A 20,361-nucleotide genomic window follows, 5' to 3' on the forward strand; every position below is an offset into this window, starting at 1 on the left:
GCGGAAACAGCATGTTCAGTTTACTAAGTGGTTACCATCTCTGATTGGAACACATTTGAAAAGTCAATTAAACTAGTATCACTGCTTAGGAGACTCGAATGGGTCATGTTTTTACTAGCTGTGTATATAGTTTCAGAATTCCGTCACAATTTTTAAGCTAAAGTTAATTGAAGTTGCTTGGCTTACATCTACCAATTAATATAGTGGTTAATAGGAAGTGAAATCTAGCAAAATCACATCCATCAATGCCATATCATCAAAATATGTTCCCACTTTTCACCAATTTCAAAGTATTCCAATATTTCTCCTATGAGTCTATCTGTGTCCGATCAGACAGCATAGTTTGACCTGAGGGTTTCTACACGTAGTCATGCCAGCGACTAACCGATAATGAAAGCTACGTTGTAAGTTTAGGAATGTGTTTCTGTTCAGGCATATAGGACCACTTAACCAAACGGTAGCCCTCGTAAGAATTATTTATTTACATATTTTTCGTGTTACTGTTTTGCTTGTTGATCCCTTGCTTTCCATCGCTGACACACATAAATTGTTTGTTGCTGGCGATGCTGTAGAACACGCTGCCATTGTATTTGTATGTGAGGGGTCTGAAACTAATTTAATTTGTGAATGCAACGTTATTTGAGTAGTCGCATTTCATTCGGGATTTTAATTTGTGCTCGCATTCCTCTACGAATATTTTCAGCACGCCACTTTTAAGTGCATGTACTCGTACATACGAATATATACATATGTATTTATATACATATTTGCCTAGATTTTCTTTAAGAATATTAGGTTGCAATATTGATACTTTCTTCATGGAACTAAAAAGATTAACAACGAGCGATTAAAGTAAGCAAATGAAGCTTCCAAATCAATTCAACTGTAACAACTTAAGGGCATAACGATGAGTAAGCAATATAGAAGTAATGCCCTTTTCCGATATTTCAATGTTCTTATATTTTCAAATTCTAATCATAACGATAATGAATTTTCTATAGAACGATCAATGAGACTAAAATCGCCACTTTGCTTAAGTGTCTACAATTGAAGGTAATTAATAAGAGAGCTTCTATACATGAAACTTAACATATATTAATATGATATTAAGCCGTATACTAATATTAAAAGACTATTATATAAATTAAATCCTTTCATTCAGTTAGCGCTAGGCAAGGCTACGCTTTAAGTTTTTGGAACATAAGAAACTAGAAGAGGTAGCTGGGAAGGTTTCAAAGGATTCAGTTCTTGCATAAGCTGTACTTAGTACACTTTCAATTTAAGATCTCGACGTAAAATGCGCCCAGTCGTTCCATACACTAGTCCAAGTTGCTGCGAACGGCGCCGAATCAACTATCCACTGTTTTCATGTACACTCTCTCGGCTACTATACATTTTCTTTACTGCGCGCTGGCCGTGGTCTGGATCTCAAAATTAGTGATGGTGTTGCGAATAGTATGCCCTGTAGGCCGATTATATTGACCATACGTTGAGCGAAGCGTGCGAAACACATTCTTTACAAAACGTGAACTTTCGTAATGAAGTTGAATGAACTAACAGTGGACTTGTCCCGAAAAATGAAGAGTTTCGTATCCGCCGAAAAGGAGACCGTTTTCTCGGATTTGAATGGCCTCTACGTCTGCATAACGCTTCATTTCAAGGGCAAAATGCATTTTTCCAAAAAGGAAGAAATCCCACGGTACCATATCAGGTGAATACGGGGAGTGGTTAATGGTTAAAATGTAATTTTTGGTCAAATAATCGGTCACAAGCGTCTGTCGATCTGAGCAATTCTTGGTCGTCAATCAGTTTGTGCGGAACAAACCGTGCACACACCTTTCGTATGCCCAAATGTTCGGTCAAAATGCGATAAATCGATGTTTTGGAGATGTTTAATTCCATTTTCATGAATTTCCATGATGATTTCGGCTGATTTTTGATGAATTCACGAACAGTTTCGATGGAATTTTCGGAATTTGTAAAAGTCGTGATTACTTTGGAAAGCACTTTGTATTAATTTAACCTTACCTAATATCCGTAGACTTCTAGAAAATAGAGTTTTCTGATGAATCAAAGAAGCTGAAATTTTTCAATTTTTATTTCTTTGGGTAGCTAAGTAAAGAGTTTTTTTATTGGGACGGTACAAAAGTAGACCGATAAGGACCGCCTCTTTTGACATTTCTCTGCAGTAAAGTTAGCCATTTCATCATGGAAAGATATACGATCAAACAACGCGTCTAAATTAACAATTGAGCTTCCATTGGAAAAATCTGAATTTGAGAAGTGTCCGTAGTGTCCAGAATATTGCTGCCGTTGGCACATCAATTGAGAAAGACCCAAATCAGTCTTTCATACATACGTCGTTCTCAAGCATTGGCATCTCTGTGATGTCGTTGTAGCAAATTTTGCGGAAAGATCTTGGCCTACACCCGTACAAGAGCAAATTGACACAAGATCTGAAACCGCTTAACCACCAGAATCGTCGTGTGTTCGTGAATTTTCATAGAAAAATCTTCTTCAGCTATGAAGCTCATTTCTGGCTGAATGGATTCGTCAATAAGCAAAATATGCGTTATTGAGAAGGCAGCAATCCATACATTCTCCATGGGTCGCCATTTCATCCCGAGAAAATTAGGGTTTGGGCGGTTTATTGACCGACAGCGTCAGTGGGCCGTGATGTCCCACACGGTTTTTTTTTTTTTGTAACGCTCTTATTGAAAACCCCTTTGCTAATCGGTCTTCCCTCATCTACAAATCGGTTTAATAAAAATAAACGTTACCTTAAAAATATTTTGAAACAAATTTTGATTTTTGTTTATAATATATTTATTGAAAACGCTTTATCATTTCATTAATTTACAAAAGCATACATTTTTTAAATTTAATTATATAAGCTTATGATATAAAAACATGAGTTTTTTAAATTTCAATATATTTTTGAAACATTCCAATACAATTTCATTAAAAACCATAAAAGTGATTACATAAATTTTATTTGTGACTTGCAGAATTCTACCATTAAAGAGTAAGTAGGAGAAGGAGTAACACAACGGACGGCTTAAGTGAGTAGTTTGGCAAAGAGCGACATGAATTAAGCCAATTAGTGTAAATACATTACCGTTAGGTTGAATTTTAACTTGGCAATTTTATTTGTAATACATATTTGTCAAACATTTTTATAATAACTATCTTCGTTGTTGCTAAAAATGTGCACGGAACAGCGCTTGAGACTAATGATGTTGCGCTAACCGCGGTCAAAGTGGCTAAACATCGGTTGGGAGCGGTTAAGCTGAATTCAAATTGTCACAGGCTGCTGAGAAAGCTGTCAAAGTAGATAATAGCGTTGTTGTTGCAGCGCTTGTATGACAAATATGACACTAATACCGTTAGTTTATAAGCTTATCCTTGCTGACAACTTCGCAGTTGTTGTTATTTTAGTAGCCACTCGAAATTACACGCTCTGCTGAATATGTCTCGAGCACGCTAAGGTGTTCCAAACTAATTGTAGCGTCACTCGAGCATGCCATTTTGACTTTGCCGCACGACACCGTTAACCCAATATGTCGGAACCGTGTCACAAAATTTAGTTAGCTGGAATTTTCACACCGCTCACATTACCAATGATAGGTAGCTTAGTATGATGTACACTTAAGCGCCGCTGCGTTACTGCGCCGCACTCTGCCACTCTCTCTCTCTACTTTTTCTTTTCTTTCTCCTGCTCTTTCTTACCTTCCCTATCTATTACCGTCATTATGATTCCTGCATTTTTATATTTTCCTTTTATTATTTATTTGCTCTTCATTGTTATTGTTATTGTTGCACCAACGTCTTGTTGCTGCATATTTGCTTTCGTTGCATTTTAATTTGAAACCACCGTTATGTTGTTCTACTTTATCTTCCACCACGTTGTCATAGCACCTCTCAACTCGGTGATCTCTTAACTCCTCATATTACCGCCGCTTATACGCACTTCTCACCTCTCTCTCACCTCCAGCTCTCGAGCTCTACGGCGCCACTTTCCTCCTCTGCATTTTGATTGGAATTTCTAATTTCTAGCACGTTGAAAGTTCTTGCCTTGCAACGGCAATGGCGGCACACCTTCGTTGGCCAGCTGCTGGCGTCAAGTGTCCGTGCGGAAGCAGGTGTCCCAAAGCGTCAAATGAAAGCAAACATGTAAGAGACAACAGAAAAAAGAACAGAAGAAAAATACAAATGAGCAAAAAGTGTTATAAATTGAGACAAGCATGTAATATAATAAAGGTGCCACACAAAAGGTGGCGTCCGTGCAACAGCAACAGCAACGCCAACAATGCTGTAATGAATGCGGGTAAAAGGATACAAATTAAAAAATATTTCGTTAGCCAAGCTGACCGTACACGCAAAAAGACGGACGCATACGGAACAAAGTAATAAGGCTACAATGGCAAGAAAGTGTTTGCAACAATTACGGTTTAACAATGTTAGCGGAGATGACGGAGATGCCACAAAAAATAATAGGGACGCACAGACATTAAACACACAAAATGAAAAATACCAAACAACGGTGCACTAAACAAGAGCGGTAAATGGAAAATAAACAAAAAAATTGAAAGAATCCCACAGACACTTAAACTGTAGTAGACCCGCTAAGTAAAGATTTAAGGAGACAACAATATTTTTGTAACAGATATTTCAATTTCAGAGCCTGAGAAATATTGGAAAAAATTGTGCTCCAAACAAGTTCGCTGAAAATTTCACAAGAACGGACACTGTCAATCTTATATCTCGAAGAATAAATGAGACTATTCTATCCAACAAATATTCATTAAAAACCATTTTTTCCATTAGAAGAGATTACTTGAAGACTCATAAGAATCAAGTAAAAATCTATAAAATAGAAGAACTTAATCATGAAAGACATCCTAACAGGTCAATTAAAAGGTTCCGTGCCTGACACATAGATGGTGATACTCAAACTAAATCCGTATAATTTTTAATTAGTCAGAACCTTATAAAGACGAATATATAAATTTGACAGCTGTCGAGTCATTCGCTTGTGAATTACATCATTTTGAGTGAAGAAACCTTCTTTTGTGAAAAATAAATAAAAAATGGTTAAAAAAGAATTTTCGCGTAAAATATTGCTTTTTGAAAAGAAAAATTTTGGCTTGATGACGAGTCTCCGTACACTGCCACAGGAAAATCAACCAACAAACGGCCGATCGTCAATCATCCGAACACACGAAGACGTGATTCTAAGCATGGAAAAACTCAACAGTTGGCAGCCAAGGTTAAGGCGTTTGTATTTTGGGATGCGCATGAAATATTTTATCTTTTTTTTGAAAACCTTGAAAAAAGAAGGAACTAATCGCCGAAAAATGGCTTCGATCTGGCACTTCAGCGACTATTTACTGTTCTCAGATCTCAAAAGAGTAGATAAATAGTTATGTTAAGCGTTTGTACTACGGCCTATGGTATATTGTGCCCTCCCCTATATCACTTATGGTCACAAAGATCCAGCATTTTGAACAATCCCAGGAGCCTGCTGGTCACGACTTAGGTGATGTGATTCCTGACCAAGTAGATGGAACCTAGAGCCTTGAGTCTGCTTCTGCAAATTGTTGGGCAGTCTAGAATCAGGTGTTCTGGAGTTTCCATGTCGTAAAACCAGCAAGAGACTATGTCCATGTTGAACAAGTGCTTGCTGAGCCTGCAATGCCTGTATAGAGCGCGACAAGGAGGAGGAATTAGTATCGGGGGAGGTTGATCATTTGAGTTCAACACACTGACTTATAGCAAAGACTTATGCTTGAAAGATGCTCGGAAAACGTCTCATTGATATGGATAGTTTTGTATGCGGTCACGCAATGCCTGCTCCAATGCCTTCCGGTGTTTTCAAACCGTCAGTGTACCACTGCATAGGGCTGCTCTGTAGTATGGCGAGCATGGAATCGTTCCATTTCGCCTTACTTAATAGAGTAACTCTGAACTTCTTTGTAAAGTTAACTCTCTCCGTAATGGCGTCACTTGGAGGAAGAGCCAGTGGTGTGCCTTTCCCTACAGCCTTCAATTGTTGAGAAGACATTATCTTCCCTTTGCCGAAACCCTCTGCTGTCATTAGCATATGTTTCGCTACCTGTTGGATCACTAGATGCAGCGGTGTGAGCTACAGTATGACTACAATATTTCAAAAGAATGGTCACTGGGAAAAAATGGATATAATATCTCAAAAGAGTGGTCACTGGGAAAAAATTTTCGTCTAATGTAGAGGTAGAGCATATCTACAGAGGAATTTCAAGCAATAACGGTCACGATAGATAGTGACAACAACTTGTCCCTTACAGCAGTTTACAGTCCCCCAAGACATCAAATAAAATGTCATAGCTATCTAGAACTCATCAAGAGCCATAAAAACCGATTTATAATGGGTGGTGATTATAATGCGAAACATACTCATTGGGGCTCGAGGCTTATAACCACAAAGGGCAGAGAGTTATTGAAAGCTCTTCAATTGTCTAGTTGCAGTATCGTGTCTACTGGAACACCAACTTATTGGCCAACAGATCCACTTAAAACACCAGATCTTATTGATTTTTTCATTACAAAGCAAATGTCCTCAAATTATATGTACATAGAAAGCGGTTTAGATATGACATCTGATCATTCACCAGTGTATTTAACACTACACGAAAGTGTTGTTATTAAGGAACCTCCACTTTCGCTAACAAATAAAAATACCGACTGGGAATACTTTAAGCAAATGCTATCCAATGTTGACAGTCACATAAAAATAAGTTGTAATTCCGAGCTAGATAATGAAATCATGAATTTGACAAATGCAATTCAATATGCAGCCTGGAGTAGCACACCAACTAAAAGAAACGTCACAGCAGGTCATAAGTATACCAAAGAAATTAAAGAAATGGTAGCAGAAAAACGTCGATTACGCCGAAAGTGGCAACAAACAAGATCTCCATCTGATAAAAGTTGTCTTAACAAATTGTGTAAAAAACTTACCAATAAGATAAAGGCATATAAAAATATGACTCTAAGTTATTACCTGAAAAATTTATCCAACGACCATAGGAATGATTATTCACTTTGGAAGTGTACAAAAAATTTTTCACGACCCGTAACTCAGCATTGTCCAATCAGAAAAGCAGACCAGTCATGGGCCAAGAGCGATATCGAGAAAGCAAATGTTTTTTCGGCATACCTTGAAGGTGTCTTCAAACCATATGATACATCCAATGCAGCAGAAATGGAAACTCATACTTACGAGAATTATACCGAAATTTCTCCAATAACTAATGATGAAGTATGCGCAGAAATAAAAAAACTGAAGTCTAAAAAATCGCCTGGGTTTGATCTTATTACTAGTGAAATACTAAAACAGCTTCCTCACAACGTTATATGTAAAATTACTGCCATAATGAATGCAACTATAAATCTTCAACACGTATCCATTTATTGGAAAACTGCAGAGGTGATTATGTTCAATAAACCTGGTAAGCCAGCGCATGAAATTACTTCGTATCGGCCCATATCTCTCCTGCCAATACTCTCAAAACTATTGGAAAAACTGCTTGCTGTGCGTATTAACAACATAATTGAAGAGAGGAAGCTGATACCAGCGCATCAGTTTGGCTTTCGAAAAAATCACTCCACTATTGACCAAGTACATAGAATAACTCGAGTCATTGAAAATGCCTTCGAAGACAAAAAGGTTTGCTCAGCTGTTTTTCTCGATGTGTCTAAAGCCTTTGATAAAGTTTGTCATGGCGGGCTCCTAAACAAAATTAAAATGCTTTTACCAAAAAAATATTACAATATTTTAAAATCATACCTTTCGGACCGTTTTTTTCGAATTAAACTTGAAGATATATACTCTGACTTAAAGGAAATAAAGGCTGGTGTTCCTCAGGGTAGTGTGTTAGGACCCATCCTTTACCTACTCTTTACGTGCGATCTACCACATGACGACAATTGTATTACAGCAACATTTGCGGTTCTGTCTGTTGGCAAAACACAAACTGCATCAATTGCAAGATTGCAGGATCATTTAAACAAAATATTTGAATGGACAGCTAAATGGCGAATAAAACTAAACGAGACTAAATCAGTACACATTGATTTCGCATACAACAATACTAGATATGTGCCTCTGTACTTAAACGGTGTGCAAATACCATATCATAATACCGTGAAATATCTAGGCATGACCCTGGACACAAAACTTAGATGGAGTGCACATGTCAAAAAGAAAAAAGAAGAATTAGAAATAAAATTCAGAAACTTGTATTGGCTATTGGGTAGAAACTCTGCATTATCCACATATAACAAAATTCTAGTCTACAAGCAGGCGTTCAGACCAGTTTGGACTTATGGGATACAACTTTGGGGGTGCTCAAGCCCTAGCATTGTTGCACAAATCCAGCGATTTCAAAACAAAGTTTTAAGATGCGCCGTCAATGCGCCTTGGTATGTTCGCAGTCACGATCTTGAACGCGATCTCGGAATTGACTCAATTGCTGCATCAATTAAAAAATGTGCAAAGTCTCATATGGAAAGACTTTCTGACCATGTGAACACTGAAGCCAGGGCTCTTGTCACTCGAAGTGAATGGAAAGAAAGGCTTAAGCGCAAAAAACCGTATCACCTTATACAGTAACCAGATTCTCTGCAATTTATACGCAGAGCACCATTAATTATTTTGTATTATACAATAAGCAAAACAAATTGTTCGTTAGTTTATTTTATGTTAACTAGTTACAATGGCACTGAAATAAAAAAAAAAAAAAAAAAAAAAAAAAAAAAAATGTAGAGGTGATCGTAGAAACTGCGATATATTTTGAAGGAAAGGACAAATCGATGCTACAAAATTGTATCGGAAAGTTGGAGGGTCGCTATAATCAGTGCATCACACTTAAAGGGAACTACATTGAATAAAAAAAAAAACAAATTTTGCCAAAAAAAGTTTTTTTACTATGGTAGGCCGAGGACTTTTCATTGACATGTTTACTTCTTGGCTGAAAATATATCTGTATATAACAATTTCAACTATTTTGGGAACTCTTACACACTTGTTTCTTAATATTTTAAAACAGACATCGTTTACTTACGTTAGATGTCGCTACTATAGTCTTAAGTTACATTGTATTTAGTTTACAGGAAGTTCTAGAGTTCTACAAGGAAAGCGTGGGTTCGCGTCTCGGCTAACTACCATGATAACAGTCTATCAAAGGAAGAGGCGATTGAAATGAACTAGAATATTTTTTTATTATTCGGTCACAGAAGCAGACAGTTGATTTGAGAACGGTCCCGAAGAGCCAACCTATTTACCGAAAAATTGTTCACACTAAAATTTATTGTCGAAAAATGATCACGGTTAGAAATATATTTCTTAACAATACCATATGACGTTCTGAGTATGGTTCATGGTATGGTATGGTATGGTGGTTGGTTCACCAAGAATGATTTAATTTTTAAAATAATAGAACAGGGCAAAAAAAAAAAAGAATTATCGGGGGAAAAACGAACAAGTTGGTGATCTATGGAAATTTTACCAACAAAATCTCGGAGGTTAAGACAGTTGTACACCAGGATTTCTCTAAGAACTTTCTTTAATATTATGGGCGCCCACAGCACACATTTTCGAAAAACATTGGATTTTCTCAAAAATATAGTATAAATACTCAGAGCTGTAAACTCGAGCTAAAATTACTGAGAAAGCTAGTAGCTAAAAGCAACCAATATAAAACTAAGTACCAACTCTGCCAAAAGAGTCATAAAAAGCAACCAAAGCACAGCAATTTTTAATCAACTGTTTCTGGCAGTGTACTAAAAAAGCAACATAAAAAACACCGCAGCTTTACGAAAAAGAATGCTTTGTAGTCGAACAAAAAAAGGTAAGCAGAATCTAATAAACACGACCGCTGCCACAGTCAAATCAAGCCACATTCACTCATTTTTTCCGCTTGTGCCCTTCCTGCTTTCCTTCCTGCCCTTTGTTTTGGCCTTAAAGTGGCGAAAATGGTGACCATCATTCGTTTTAATTGTTTAATTAAAACATGTTCCTTCGGGTTTTTTCCACTTCCTTGCTCATATTCTTTCGTTCACTTGTTCTCTACTTTTTCTTCATTACCGTTATTTCCTACCCTGCTCTTTATTACCGTTATTTTGTTGTAACTTCCATATTATGCTGTTTTCGTTAATTAATTGGTGTTAATTAATGTAATTTGTATGTTAATTAGTATTCATGGCGTAAGCAAAGACATCGCGGCAGCTGCTAAAAATGCTAATTGTGGACCTTTTGGATAGCAATCATTGCGGAAGTTAGCTAAACCGGTTTATAAAATTAACCGAATGTGTTTGTATGCGGTAAAAATATTTACAAGTCAAAGACCCTTAAATGTTCGACAATGCTAGGCATAAATTATTTAGTAAAATCAGAAATTATTAAAGTAAATCTCTTCTTACTTGGCTCCTATGGACTATATTTTTGTGAATGGTCCGAGTGCGAGTTGGTATTATCAGCTTTTAGGATTCTTGATCTAATATCCTCTAACGGCTATGCAGAAGTCAACAGCGACCCGATCTCGAGACAATCGTTTGGTTAGTTGGATTTTGGACACGGAGCTATGTAAGGATTTTGAACAGTGTTCATAACAGTTAGTTTCTAGTTAGTTTGTATTCGGCAGAGAAACCAAAGTTGTATGTTAAATTTTATAGGAAGTATTACGTAGTTATTCCGAAACGACTTCCCTTGAATGGGAAATGGGAAAGGGAAAGACGATGTAGTGTGAATTGTGAAAGTAATAGCTTAGTTAATTAATAGAAGAGAAGCGCATAGCGTCAGACACCAGGCGGCAGCACTCAAGCTATTATTAGACCCATTTTGATCCCTAGTGGTAACCAATTCAGTCTTGTGGTTGGATTTGAGAAAATACGTATTTACCCGGATCTTCCAGCTAACCACTTTCTCTTATGTTGGAAAATTAGGAAACGTAGAAGGTAACACTTTTTGGGATTGCCTTCAGCTCCTTCAGCGAATTTTGTTTTATCTCTTCGATCAACTGAAAACGGGTTCCATGAAGCGACTATTTCAGTTTGAGGAACAAAAAACAGTCACACGGAGAAAAATCTGGTGAATACGGTGATTGATCTGTAGCATTCATGCATTTTTGGCTTTAAATTCGGTCACAATCATGGCTCGAACGCCTCAATCAGGGCAAATAGAACTCCTTATTGACGGTCTATCTCTTCGGAACAAATTCATGACGGTCCAAATCACGAATATCAGTGAGCATCATTTTAATACAATATTTGCGCGGCTTTGACGTGTTTTTTTTTGGTTTGGGCTCTTTATTCTCCTCTATTCCCATGATTGTTAAACCTAACTGGCACGATCAAGCATGTCCAAAGAGACCTGTTTATCGGGACGAGTCGGACAGACTCATGAGAGATGTGGAGCTCTTTTACCATCTCTCTAACACTTGCCTGACGGTTTTCAAGTACCATATTTTTAAGCTTTTATTATTTTCATCAGTTGAAAAGATCGAAGGTCGTCCAGAACGAGGCATGTCTTCAACTATATCTCGACCGTTTTTGCAGGCTTTGTACCACTCGTAGGCTTATGTTCTTCATAAAACAGAATCTCCGTAAACCTTTTCCAACATTCGCAACGATTTTGTACTAAGGTGTACTGACTTAAGCAGCAGATATAAACAAACTGTTTGACAGATCGCACTTATATTGGGGAATTTAATTACAATGTCCGGGCACTTTTTTGTCATAATGTAAATCTAGTATTATTACTACTATGAGGTTTTTAATGAGGCAATAATTTTTTCGGACTTGGTTTTATTGACGACTGTTCTATGGTTTTTACTTAGTTTAATGATGGTTCGATGCTTCGGACGCTACTCATTGTTGACTGCGTCCAATATTCGGTCAACGCAGTCGGTAATACGAGCAACTATGGATTGATTTCACGCAACGTACAGAGGTCACTGAAGACTCTATTGCTGCTGTGCAGCAAAGTATCGAAGAAGAGCCGAATGAGTCCGCTATCACACGGAATAATTAGAGCTTTGTTCACTTTATGGAAGATTACATACATGTCATACAGCCAATGAGACAGTCAATTTATTGAAAGAAACTTTTGGGAGCACTTAATCTCCCGTTGTGGCGTGGCCTCCACAATCGTGCAACGTTACATGATTAGTCTATTTTTGTGCGGTTATATGAAGACGCTTGTTTACATAGGTTAACTCAAGACGAGTAACGTTTGGTCACCCACTTTGACTTCATACCAGGTCACTTGGATCATGGAGTCGCCAAACCGAACACTGGCGGCTCCTTCTCTACCCATTACCCGACGAGGGATATGTGAGTAGGAAGAAGCGAATGGAAGATAGTGACAGTTAGCTTCTTTATGGATTAATCAAAGCTTGGACGTAAAGTTGATTGAGCGGTTTACTGTCAGAAGCTCTATATCAACTCCAGATTCAGACTTCCTGACTATTGCAGTGTCTTGCCAGCTGAAGTCGATGCCATTAAGGTAGCAGTAGATCTAATACTCCGTGCAACCTCCTTCAGAAAAGTGACTATTCACTCAGATAGCAAAGCGAGCCTTGAACTCATTTACGGTGCGTTTAGGGTTCGTGAAGTGCATAACCTCGCTATCAATAGCATCCAGTGTCTTTATGATAAGACTGGTATGTGTGTCGGGCCATAGCAGAATCGCAGGAAATTGCAAAGCTGATGAGCTAGCAAGAAAAGGCACCCTAGAACCGCTATCGGCGGAATGGGAGCAGCTCGGTGCTCCTGTACTCTCTTGTGTTCTCCTACTAAATAGCTGAGCTTTGCGGAAACTTAACCAACGCTGGACTACCATCGGTACATGCGCTGTGGCAAAAGCCTTTTAGCCTAAGATCGATCCCACGAAATCTAGTGATCTCTTTGCCCTCTGTAAGGCTAACCTCTCCCTAGTTGTGGAGCTCTAAACAGGCCATTGGATTATTGGCATCCATGCTGTAAGGTTGGAAATCTTATCAGACGCCATTTTCAGACGATATATGCAAGCAGATGAGGTGATAACAACTATTTTAAAGGAAACACCGTTGTTAACCATTAGAAGCATGCTAAAATCTCAATATATCATCCTTCATCTGTTTCATACCTAAAATCCGAAAATCCACCAATCGGGAGTCAAAAACGTACTTCCCATCAGCTGATTACAACTCGTAAGCCACCAAAACGCATTTATTATACAAATTTCACTTTGAAATATGGAAATTGACGTTCACGCTCAAACATGAGTCCGCAATCAAATTTTCGTTGGTTGCATGAATTTGAAGAAATATTTGTATTAAAAATGCAGCACAGCATGAATTGTGTCAAAATGTCAATAAAATATTAGACAAGTACTCAACATTTTCGCCAAATTCTGCCAACAGTCAACACTAAGCGAATTTGCACTAAGCAACACACTTGCAACATAGCATAGCATGGCATAGCAGAGCAACGCATAGCACAGCTGATGGCAAATTGCGCTCGAATGCCGTTGCAAATATTGAATGTGGCAGAATGAGAATGGAAACGTGTTGCATGACATCCAGTGCACAATGCAAAGCAAATTACAATAAAATCCCCAAACACACACAAGCGCAGGTGCACATACACGCATGCATAAAAATAATACGAAAAGTGTTGAAATGCAAAATGAAATGCAAAGTGAAATGTTCGAGCAGCGCCGGCATGACAGGTCGGTGGTTTTAGGGAGATACTCTGTGTCCCTGGCGGCGTGCTTAGATACTTGTAGTAGATGAATAAATAGATGAATAAAATAAATAAGTAAAATGCATGTAAGCACTTATGTGAGTGTGTGACATGCGTGCATGTGTGTGTTTGGTGAGCACCTTTGTTGCATTGCTGAGTGTAACAGGTGACTTAATGCAGGCAAATAACTCGATAACAACTGACACTGAGTGCTGGCAGTATTTTATTTTACTTCCAAATATTTGCTTTTGCCAAAATCGGTGTCGACAAATGTACACACTTACACATGCGCACAAGAAAATGTCAACAAAACCTTCTTTTTTTCTCAAAAATAACTGCCAAAAAAATTTTACATTTTTTTCCTTACAACTTGTCAACACCACAAACCGGTTTTCCACTGCAAGTGCTATAGAATAACGTTTTATTTGTGGAATTTCGTAGCTTTTTCAAATATTAATTTCCGTTAGCAATAACAATAAATAAATTTTATTTTTCACTTCACCCTTCACTCTCCCTATGTATCCATATGAAAATTCCCTGGCTATCGAACTGCACTTAACTTACAAAATTCCACACAATTTTGATTTCAATCTCCCTCAATTTATTTTTGAATTGAACTCAGGTTATTTAAATACTCAGCAGCAGCAGGTTTTTGCTTTTTTTTCAGAATCTTTGCAGTACAGGGTGTCACGAAATTGCTTGTAGTTTCGTTAAGTGATTATATCGACTGCCAATGAAGAAGCTTTTTCTGCTTAGACTTATCTCAAAACTTGGAGTCAAGCACGTTCATCTCGAAGGCTGGCAAGGGTTCTCACGTTACAGCCAAGTACTTCAAGCCCATCGACCTCTCCTCCTTCTTATTAAAAACTCTGAAGAAATTGATGCCCTGGTACATAATGCGGTGCATTCTGAGGGACTATTTATTAGGAGGGCAACATGCTTATTATAAAGGCAAGTCATAGGATACTGCTCTGCATACTATCGTTTCTTGACTTGAGGAAGCCATTAGGGTTAAGGAATTCGCTGCTGGGACCCTCTTTGCCGGAAGTAGTCGTTACTGCTCTGGACGGGCTTAGGGTTGAATCAAATCTCAAACACCTTGTATTCAGTCTTCTGTGCGACAGAATAATGGAAACGGAATGGGGCAACGCACGTGGTCGTTAACCGACCTGCTTAAAAACTTGAAGATCGTAGCTACTGCATGATTAGATATGCAGAATATGTAGCGCTTATGACCAAAGGAAAGTTCCTGAGTACCCTTTACGTGCTGACGCAGGAGTATCTCAGCGTCATAAAATTATTGGGCAGTCTTAAAGGCCTCGCCATCAATTCAAATAAAATCCAGATGATTTTATTTACTAGAAGATATAAGATCCCGGTGATACCACTGACGTAAATGGGAGACATTCGTTTGCAACCGGCTGATACAATGAAATATTGAAGGCTCATCCTGGGTAGGAAGCTTTCATGGAAGCCGAATATCGTAGAGAGCAAAAAAGGCATCGATTACCATGTACTGCTCTAGAGAAGCCATGGGCAAAAAGTGAGGTCTCTAACCGGAAGTGATCCTCTGGCTCTACGAACCACAGTCAATTCCATTATATTTTATGGAGTCTTTATATCGTGGAGGGATCTAGAAAAGACCACACTTGCAAAGACACTCGAGAGCGTTCAACAGGCGGCGCTTATCAGCATGTGTGGTGCACTAAGGTCCACTCCAAACATGGCACTTAACGCCGTTTTGCACATATTGTCCGTAGACATCGTCGGATGAAGTATGGCTCCTCACATACTTGGATCCCTTGAATCATGGAATCGCAGAACCGAACTCTGCCGGCTTCTTCTCTACCCATATACCAGCGAGAAAGCTGTAGGTGAGAAGAAGTATTTGGAGGAACGGGGCAGTGAACTTCTTTACGTATGGGTCAAAGAATGGAGAAGGTTGTTGAAGGGGTTTTCTGTCACTAGGAAGGAATCGCTATCAGTAGATTGCGAGCGGGTCTGTGCTCCCATACCCTATTATGTTCTACTACTAAATAGCTGGGTTTCGTGGAAGTTTGGCCAGCCGAGGTGGCTCACTCGGTACATGCGCTGTCGCAAAAGCCTTTTAGCCTAAGATCGATCGCAAGAAATCTGGTGATCTCTTTGCCCTCAGTAAGGCTAGCCTCTCCCTACTTGTGGGACTTTTAACACGCCGTTGCCCTATTAAAATCCAGTAAGGTCGGGAAGCTTACCAGACGCCATCTGCAGAAGCTGTATGAAAGAAGATGAGATGGAAACAACTCAATACTTTTTCTTAACTGTCACGAGTTTGGGAGGTCGAGACTTAAACACTTGGGGGCGCATACTTTTAAACATCCCACTGATAGAATGACAACTGTTATGTATCTATATTGTTGAATTCCTGGTCGGTTTCAGCCGATTTTCAAACAAAAAACGGGGTCACAATTTTCTCAACCAGAAGTCCCATTCTTTTCGTTTTGGAATAAAAGCATTCACCAAATCCCTTACGGATTCCAATTCCATTCCGCCGTTTTCTAAATGTCTTCTCTCTCTTCAACTGTCAAACTCAAGGTTTTGGGTTTTCGCATTAAAATGACATGTGAGTTGGATTATCATTACACAATTCAAAATTTTTTCGCTCATCCGGACAGCCCAAAGCAAAGCACTCGTCTACTTCTACCTGGTGTGCAACCACATCATATACTATCAACTGGTTTCATTGTTAATCCCACATTTAGTTAAAATATCTGACTGTTAGGGAAATTTCTTTTAATATTATATAATAGAATAAGCCAACAATATGTAAAACACCCTAAAATCACAAAGCTGTCACTTTCTCATTTCTATATGCGTAACTATTTTAAGCCCAAGTCCCCAATGATGGCACTAAAATATTTCAATTTTTTTCGGCACTTCCGCTATCTAAAATGACTATTTTGCACTTGCTTTTCTCCAGCGACATTCATTTCACTCGCTTCCGTCTACGCCGAGCTGCTTCTTCCCACTGTTGCATTGTAGAAGATTGAACTAGAATCGGCGATAAGCGTTGCTTTGGGGCGGAAATTGAAAATTTTCTCTTTTGAGAAATTTTTCCGCTTACTGTCGCCGCTCGCTGTCACCGAACAAAGAGAATGCCGGCTATTTAGTTGTTGTTATTATTTGTATTGCATTTCTACGGAGTTCTTTGCAACATTCAAATGCTGGCAGATCAGCGTGCTGAATAACTGTGTGCCAGGAGGGCAGAGAAATGCGGCGGCAACAAGAAAAAGTGTTTTATTGAGAGACATAAGGCAGAGTTCACACTCAGCAACTTTTTGGGTGACAATTTTTAATCCTGATAGTATAATGAGGAGTATACTGGATAGATAAATTGAGAATAGTATGTCTTCTCTAAGTTACCGCTATAAATGGAATATTAGATTAGAAATTGAATTAGATAATGTAGTTGTGCCAGTGAGAACCAGTCACTGAGTCAAGGTACGGGTTTTATAGTATAAAATAAGTAGAAACTCCAAATAATAATTCTGTTGACGGCTTCGCTCTTAAGGTGATGCCATCTGGCAACACTGGCTTTGGTAAGGTGCATTACAAGGAGTATTCCGTTATTTAGTGGGTAGGAAATCAAATTTTTGTCCAGCATAAGTTGATATATTGTTGTGAATAGAAATCTCATTCGGTTATTAGACCTCGAGATCTGAAGTCTCTAAATTTTTTACAACTAAATTTTCCTTAATCACAGAATTTTATTTTTTTTTTATCCAATTTCAATTTTAATATGTTAACTTTTCTGAACCATTAGAAAAAAATTCAGGAGCTTTGAGCTTTTTGAGAGCTTTCTTTTAATTCTATTTTTTTTATTAACTTTCAATTTCAAGAGCGTATTAATATTTAACTTTCCCGAACCATCAGAAATTTCTCCGAAGCTTTCTCTGAGCTCGAAGCTTTGAGCTTATTAAGAGCGGAAAAAGGTTAGAGTATACTTTCAGTGTTGAAAGTGCCTGGTTAAAGCCGAACACAATACGAAAATAAAAACATTTACACAACGTAAGATATTGCTTTCCCGAACCATTATAAAAACCGTCTTCAAAGCTTTCTATGGCGTATCAATAACTTTCACAAACCATAAAAACAAATTCTTCGAAGCTTTCTATAAGCGAGAAGGTTTGAGGTTTTTGAGAACGGAGAAAGCTCAGAGTATACGGGCAGTATTGAAAATGCCTGCTGAGAGCTGAACACAATACGAAAATAAAAACATTTACTAAAACGTAAGATATTACTTTCCAGTACCGTCTTCGAAGCTTTTTATAAAAACACTAAAGTCTACAAACAACTTCGCAACTTTGTATATGATTCTTATTCCTTAAAAAGGTTCATGCTTTATGTTAGATAATACCTACCCGAACAATAATAAAAAACCGTCTCCGAAGCTTTCTATAGCAGACTAAAACCAGCAACTTAAGAAACTATTAGAGTTTTTCTCAACAAATGGGCATCCACAACATACTTTTTCACTCAGTTTTCAGCCATATTAGCTAAAGAAGTCTCAACACAAGTCTCTTCTAACTGAAAAACTAGAAAAAAGTTGGCACAAGCGTTCGGTAGGCGTTTTGGCCCCGACCACGGCATACAAGAATTGCCACATCCTGCCGCTGTCAAACTGACAAGCTGCATACAAGCTTACATCTTCTTCTTCTTTAGTACCCTTTTTATACCCACCACACACACACGAACTTGCACAGCGCTTATTGAAGTGAAAACGGATGCTGCTGCCAGCACCCAAAGGCATTCAATTTTATTGAATATAAAATATTTGTAAATATCATTGCATTTCTGGAAATCAGTGCAGCAATACAATGCTCGATACAATTATGCGCACACACACACACGCATACATCTATAATACATATAATGTCTATGTGAGCGTTTTTATTTTGCAATATTTTCTGCAACAAATTCCACATCTCTGGCGTATTGAAGTGCTCATCTCATTCATTCCGGCATTGATTCGTTCAATGCGCGCCAAATCAGCGGCAAATGTGGAGAAATTCTATGCTGACATATTTTCCCCGACATTTCAATTGAGGGCATTGAGGAGGGGGCGCGCGCAATCTCGATCGCTATATTGTAAGTTCAGTAAGTACCTCTGGCATATCCCAAACCACTTAGCAAAATAAAAGATGAATAAGTACATGCTTCTCCACAAGCACATACACACATAAGCATTTAGAAGTTTGCACGTGTGTGTGTGCACGTGTACTTGCAATGTCGCTTTTACTCCGTGTTTCTTCGAAAAGTAATCGCTACAAGTTTTTACGCTTGTCTGCTTTGACAGCAGGAAAATTCATTACATTGAGTATATGCGATTTTAGTTCGATGTTGGCAAACCCAGGTGGATCGCTTGCCATGATTTTTTTGCTTGTTTTCTGTGTTTAGCGGATTTTTCTACTTTTAATTACTTTTTACTACTGTAAGAAGCGATAGTTCAAGGTTACTGGCAAGCTTTTGCATAGAAATGATTTTCTTTTATGACATATAGTACATCTGTATGTACTCTTAAGAAACTAGAATATAGCATAGATATTAAATGGAGCTTTATTAATGAAAGCTCTTCAGCAAAGTAAATATAGCAAAAAAAAGTTTTACTAATGAAAGAAAATAGAGTGAAGAAAATATAGCTTTAATATTGAAAGCCGTTCAGCATTAAAAAAGGCCAAATGAAATAGAACTTTAAATAAGAAAGCTCTTCAACAGAAAGCTATTGTACAAATAAAGTAAGGCGCATGATATAGAGCTTTAATAATGAAGGCTTTTCAGGAATGCAAATATAACTTTAATAATGAAGTTAGTTTACAAATAAAAAAGATCTTTAAAAATGAAAGCTCTTCGGCAATGAAAATAAAGCACATGAAATAGAGCTTTAAATATGAAAGCTTCCAGCAATGAAAATAGAGCATTAGAAATAGAGTTTCAATAATGAACCTATTCTACAAATCAAATAAGGCGAATGAAAGAGAACTTTAATAATGATAGCTCTTCAGCAAAGAAAATAGTGTGAAAGAAATATATCTTTAATATGTAAAGCCTTTCAGCAATAAAAATTGAGCAAAGGAAACAAAACTTTAATAATGAAAGCTCTTTAGCAATGTAAAGAGAGTAAAGGAAATAAAGGTTTTAATAATGTAAGCTCTTCAACAAAGAAAATAGAATGGAGGAAATATAGATTCAATATTGAAAGCTCTAAAGCAATAAAAAATGGAGCAAATGAAATAAATTTTAAAAAATGAAAGCTCTTCAGCAATGAAAACAGAACATATTAAATAGAGTTTTAGAAATTAAAGCTCTTCAGCAATAGAGCAAATGGAATAGAGCTTTTATAATGAAAGCTCTTTCTCGAGCAAAGTGGTCAGGTCTAAAAATAATAAGAAGATTTTAAAAAAGAGCTATAGTATATTAACTAGAGTTTAAATAATGAAAGCTCTTGAGGAAGGCGTTCAGATATATTCCTAAAAAAAAAAACTTCAGAAGAATCCTAAATTAAAATTCCGTGATAAAGATTTGCAACCAAATCGAATTTAATTTATTCTGACTTGAATGTCA

General features: G+C 37.6%; 2 protein-coding genes across 5 annotated transcripts in view; both read right to left on the minus strand.

Moving 5' to 3' along the window:
* Positions 1 to 20,361, minus strand: part of LOC105225696 (furin-like protease 2) — a 725,052-nt gene that overhangs the window by 622,054 nt on the left and 82,637 nt on the right. The window lies entirely within an intron of this gene.
* Positions 3,172 to 20,361, minus strand: part of LOC105222515 (protein obstructor-E) — a 228,676-nt gene continuing 211,486 nt past the window's right edge. For all 4 annotated transcript variants that reach the window (XM_011199867.3, XM_011199870.4, XM_011199868.4 and 1 more), the window contains exon 6: positions 3,172 to 4,111. In XM_011199867.3, the coding sequence (XP_011198169.2) occupies positions 4,046 to 4,111 (66 nt within the window). In that variant the 3' untranslated portion in view covers positions 3,172 to 4,045. The remainder of the gene's footprint in view (positions 4,112 to 20,361) is intronic.

Source organism: Bactrocera dorsalis, chromosome 4 (assembly GCF_023373825.1).
Source record: "Bactrocera dorsalis isolate Fly_Bdor chromosome 4, ASM2337382v1, whole genome shotgun sequence".
In the NCBI taxonomy this organism is placed as follows: domain Eukaryota; kingdom Metazoa; phylum Arthropoda; class Insecta; order Diptera; family Tephritidae; genus Bactrocera; species Bactrocera dorsalis.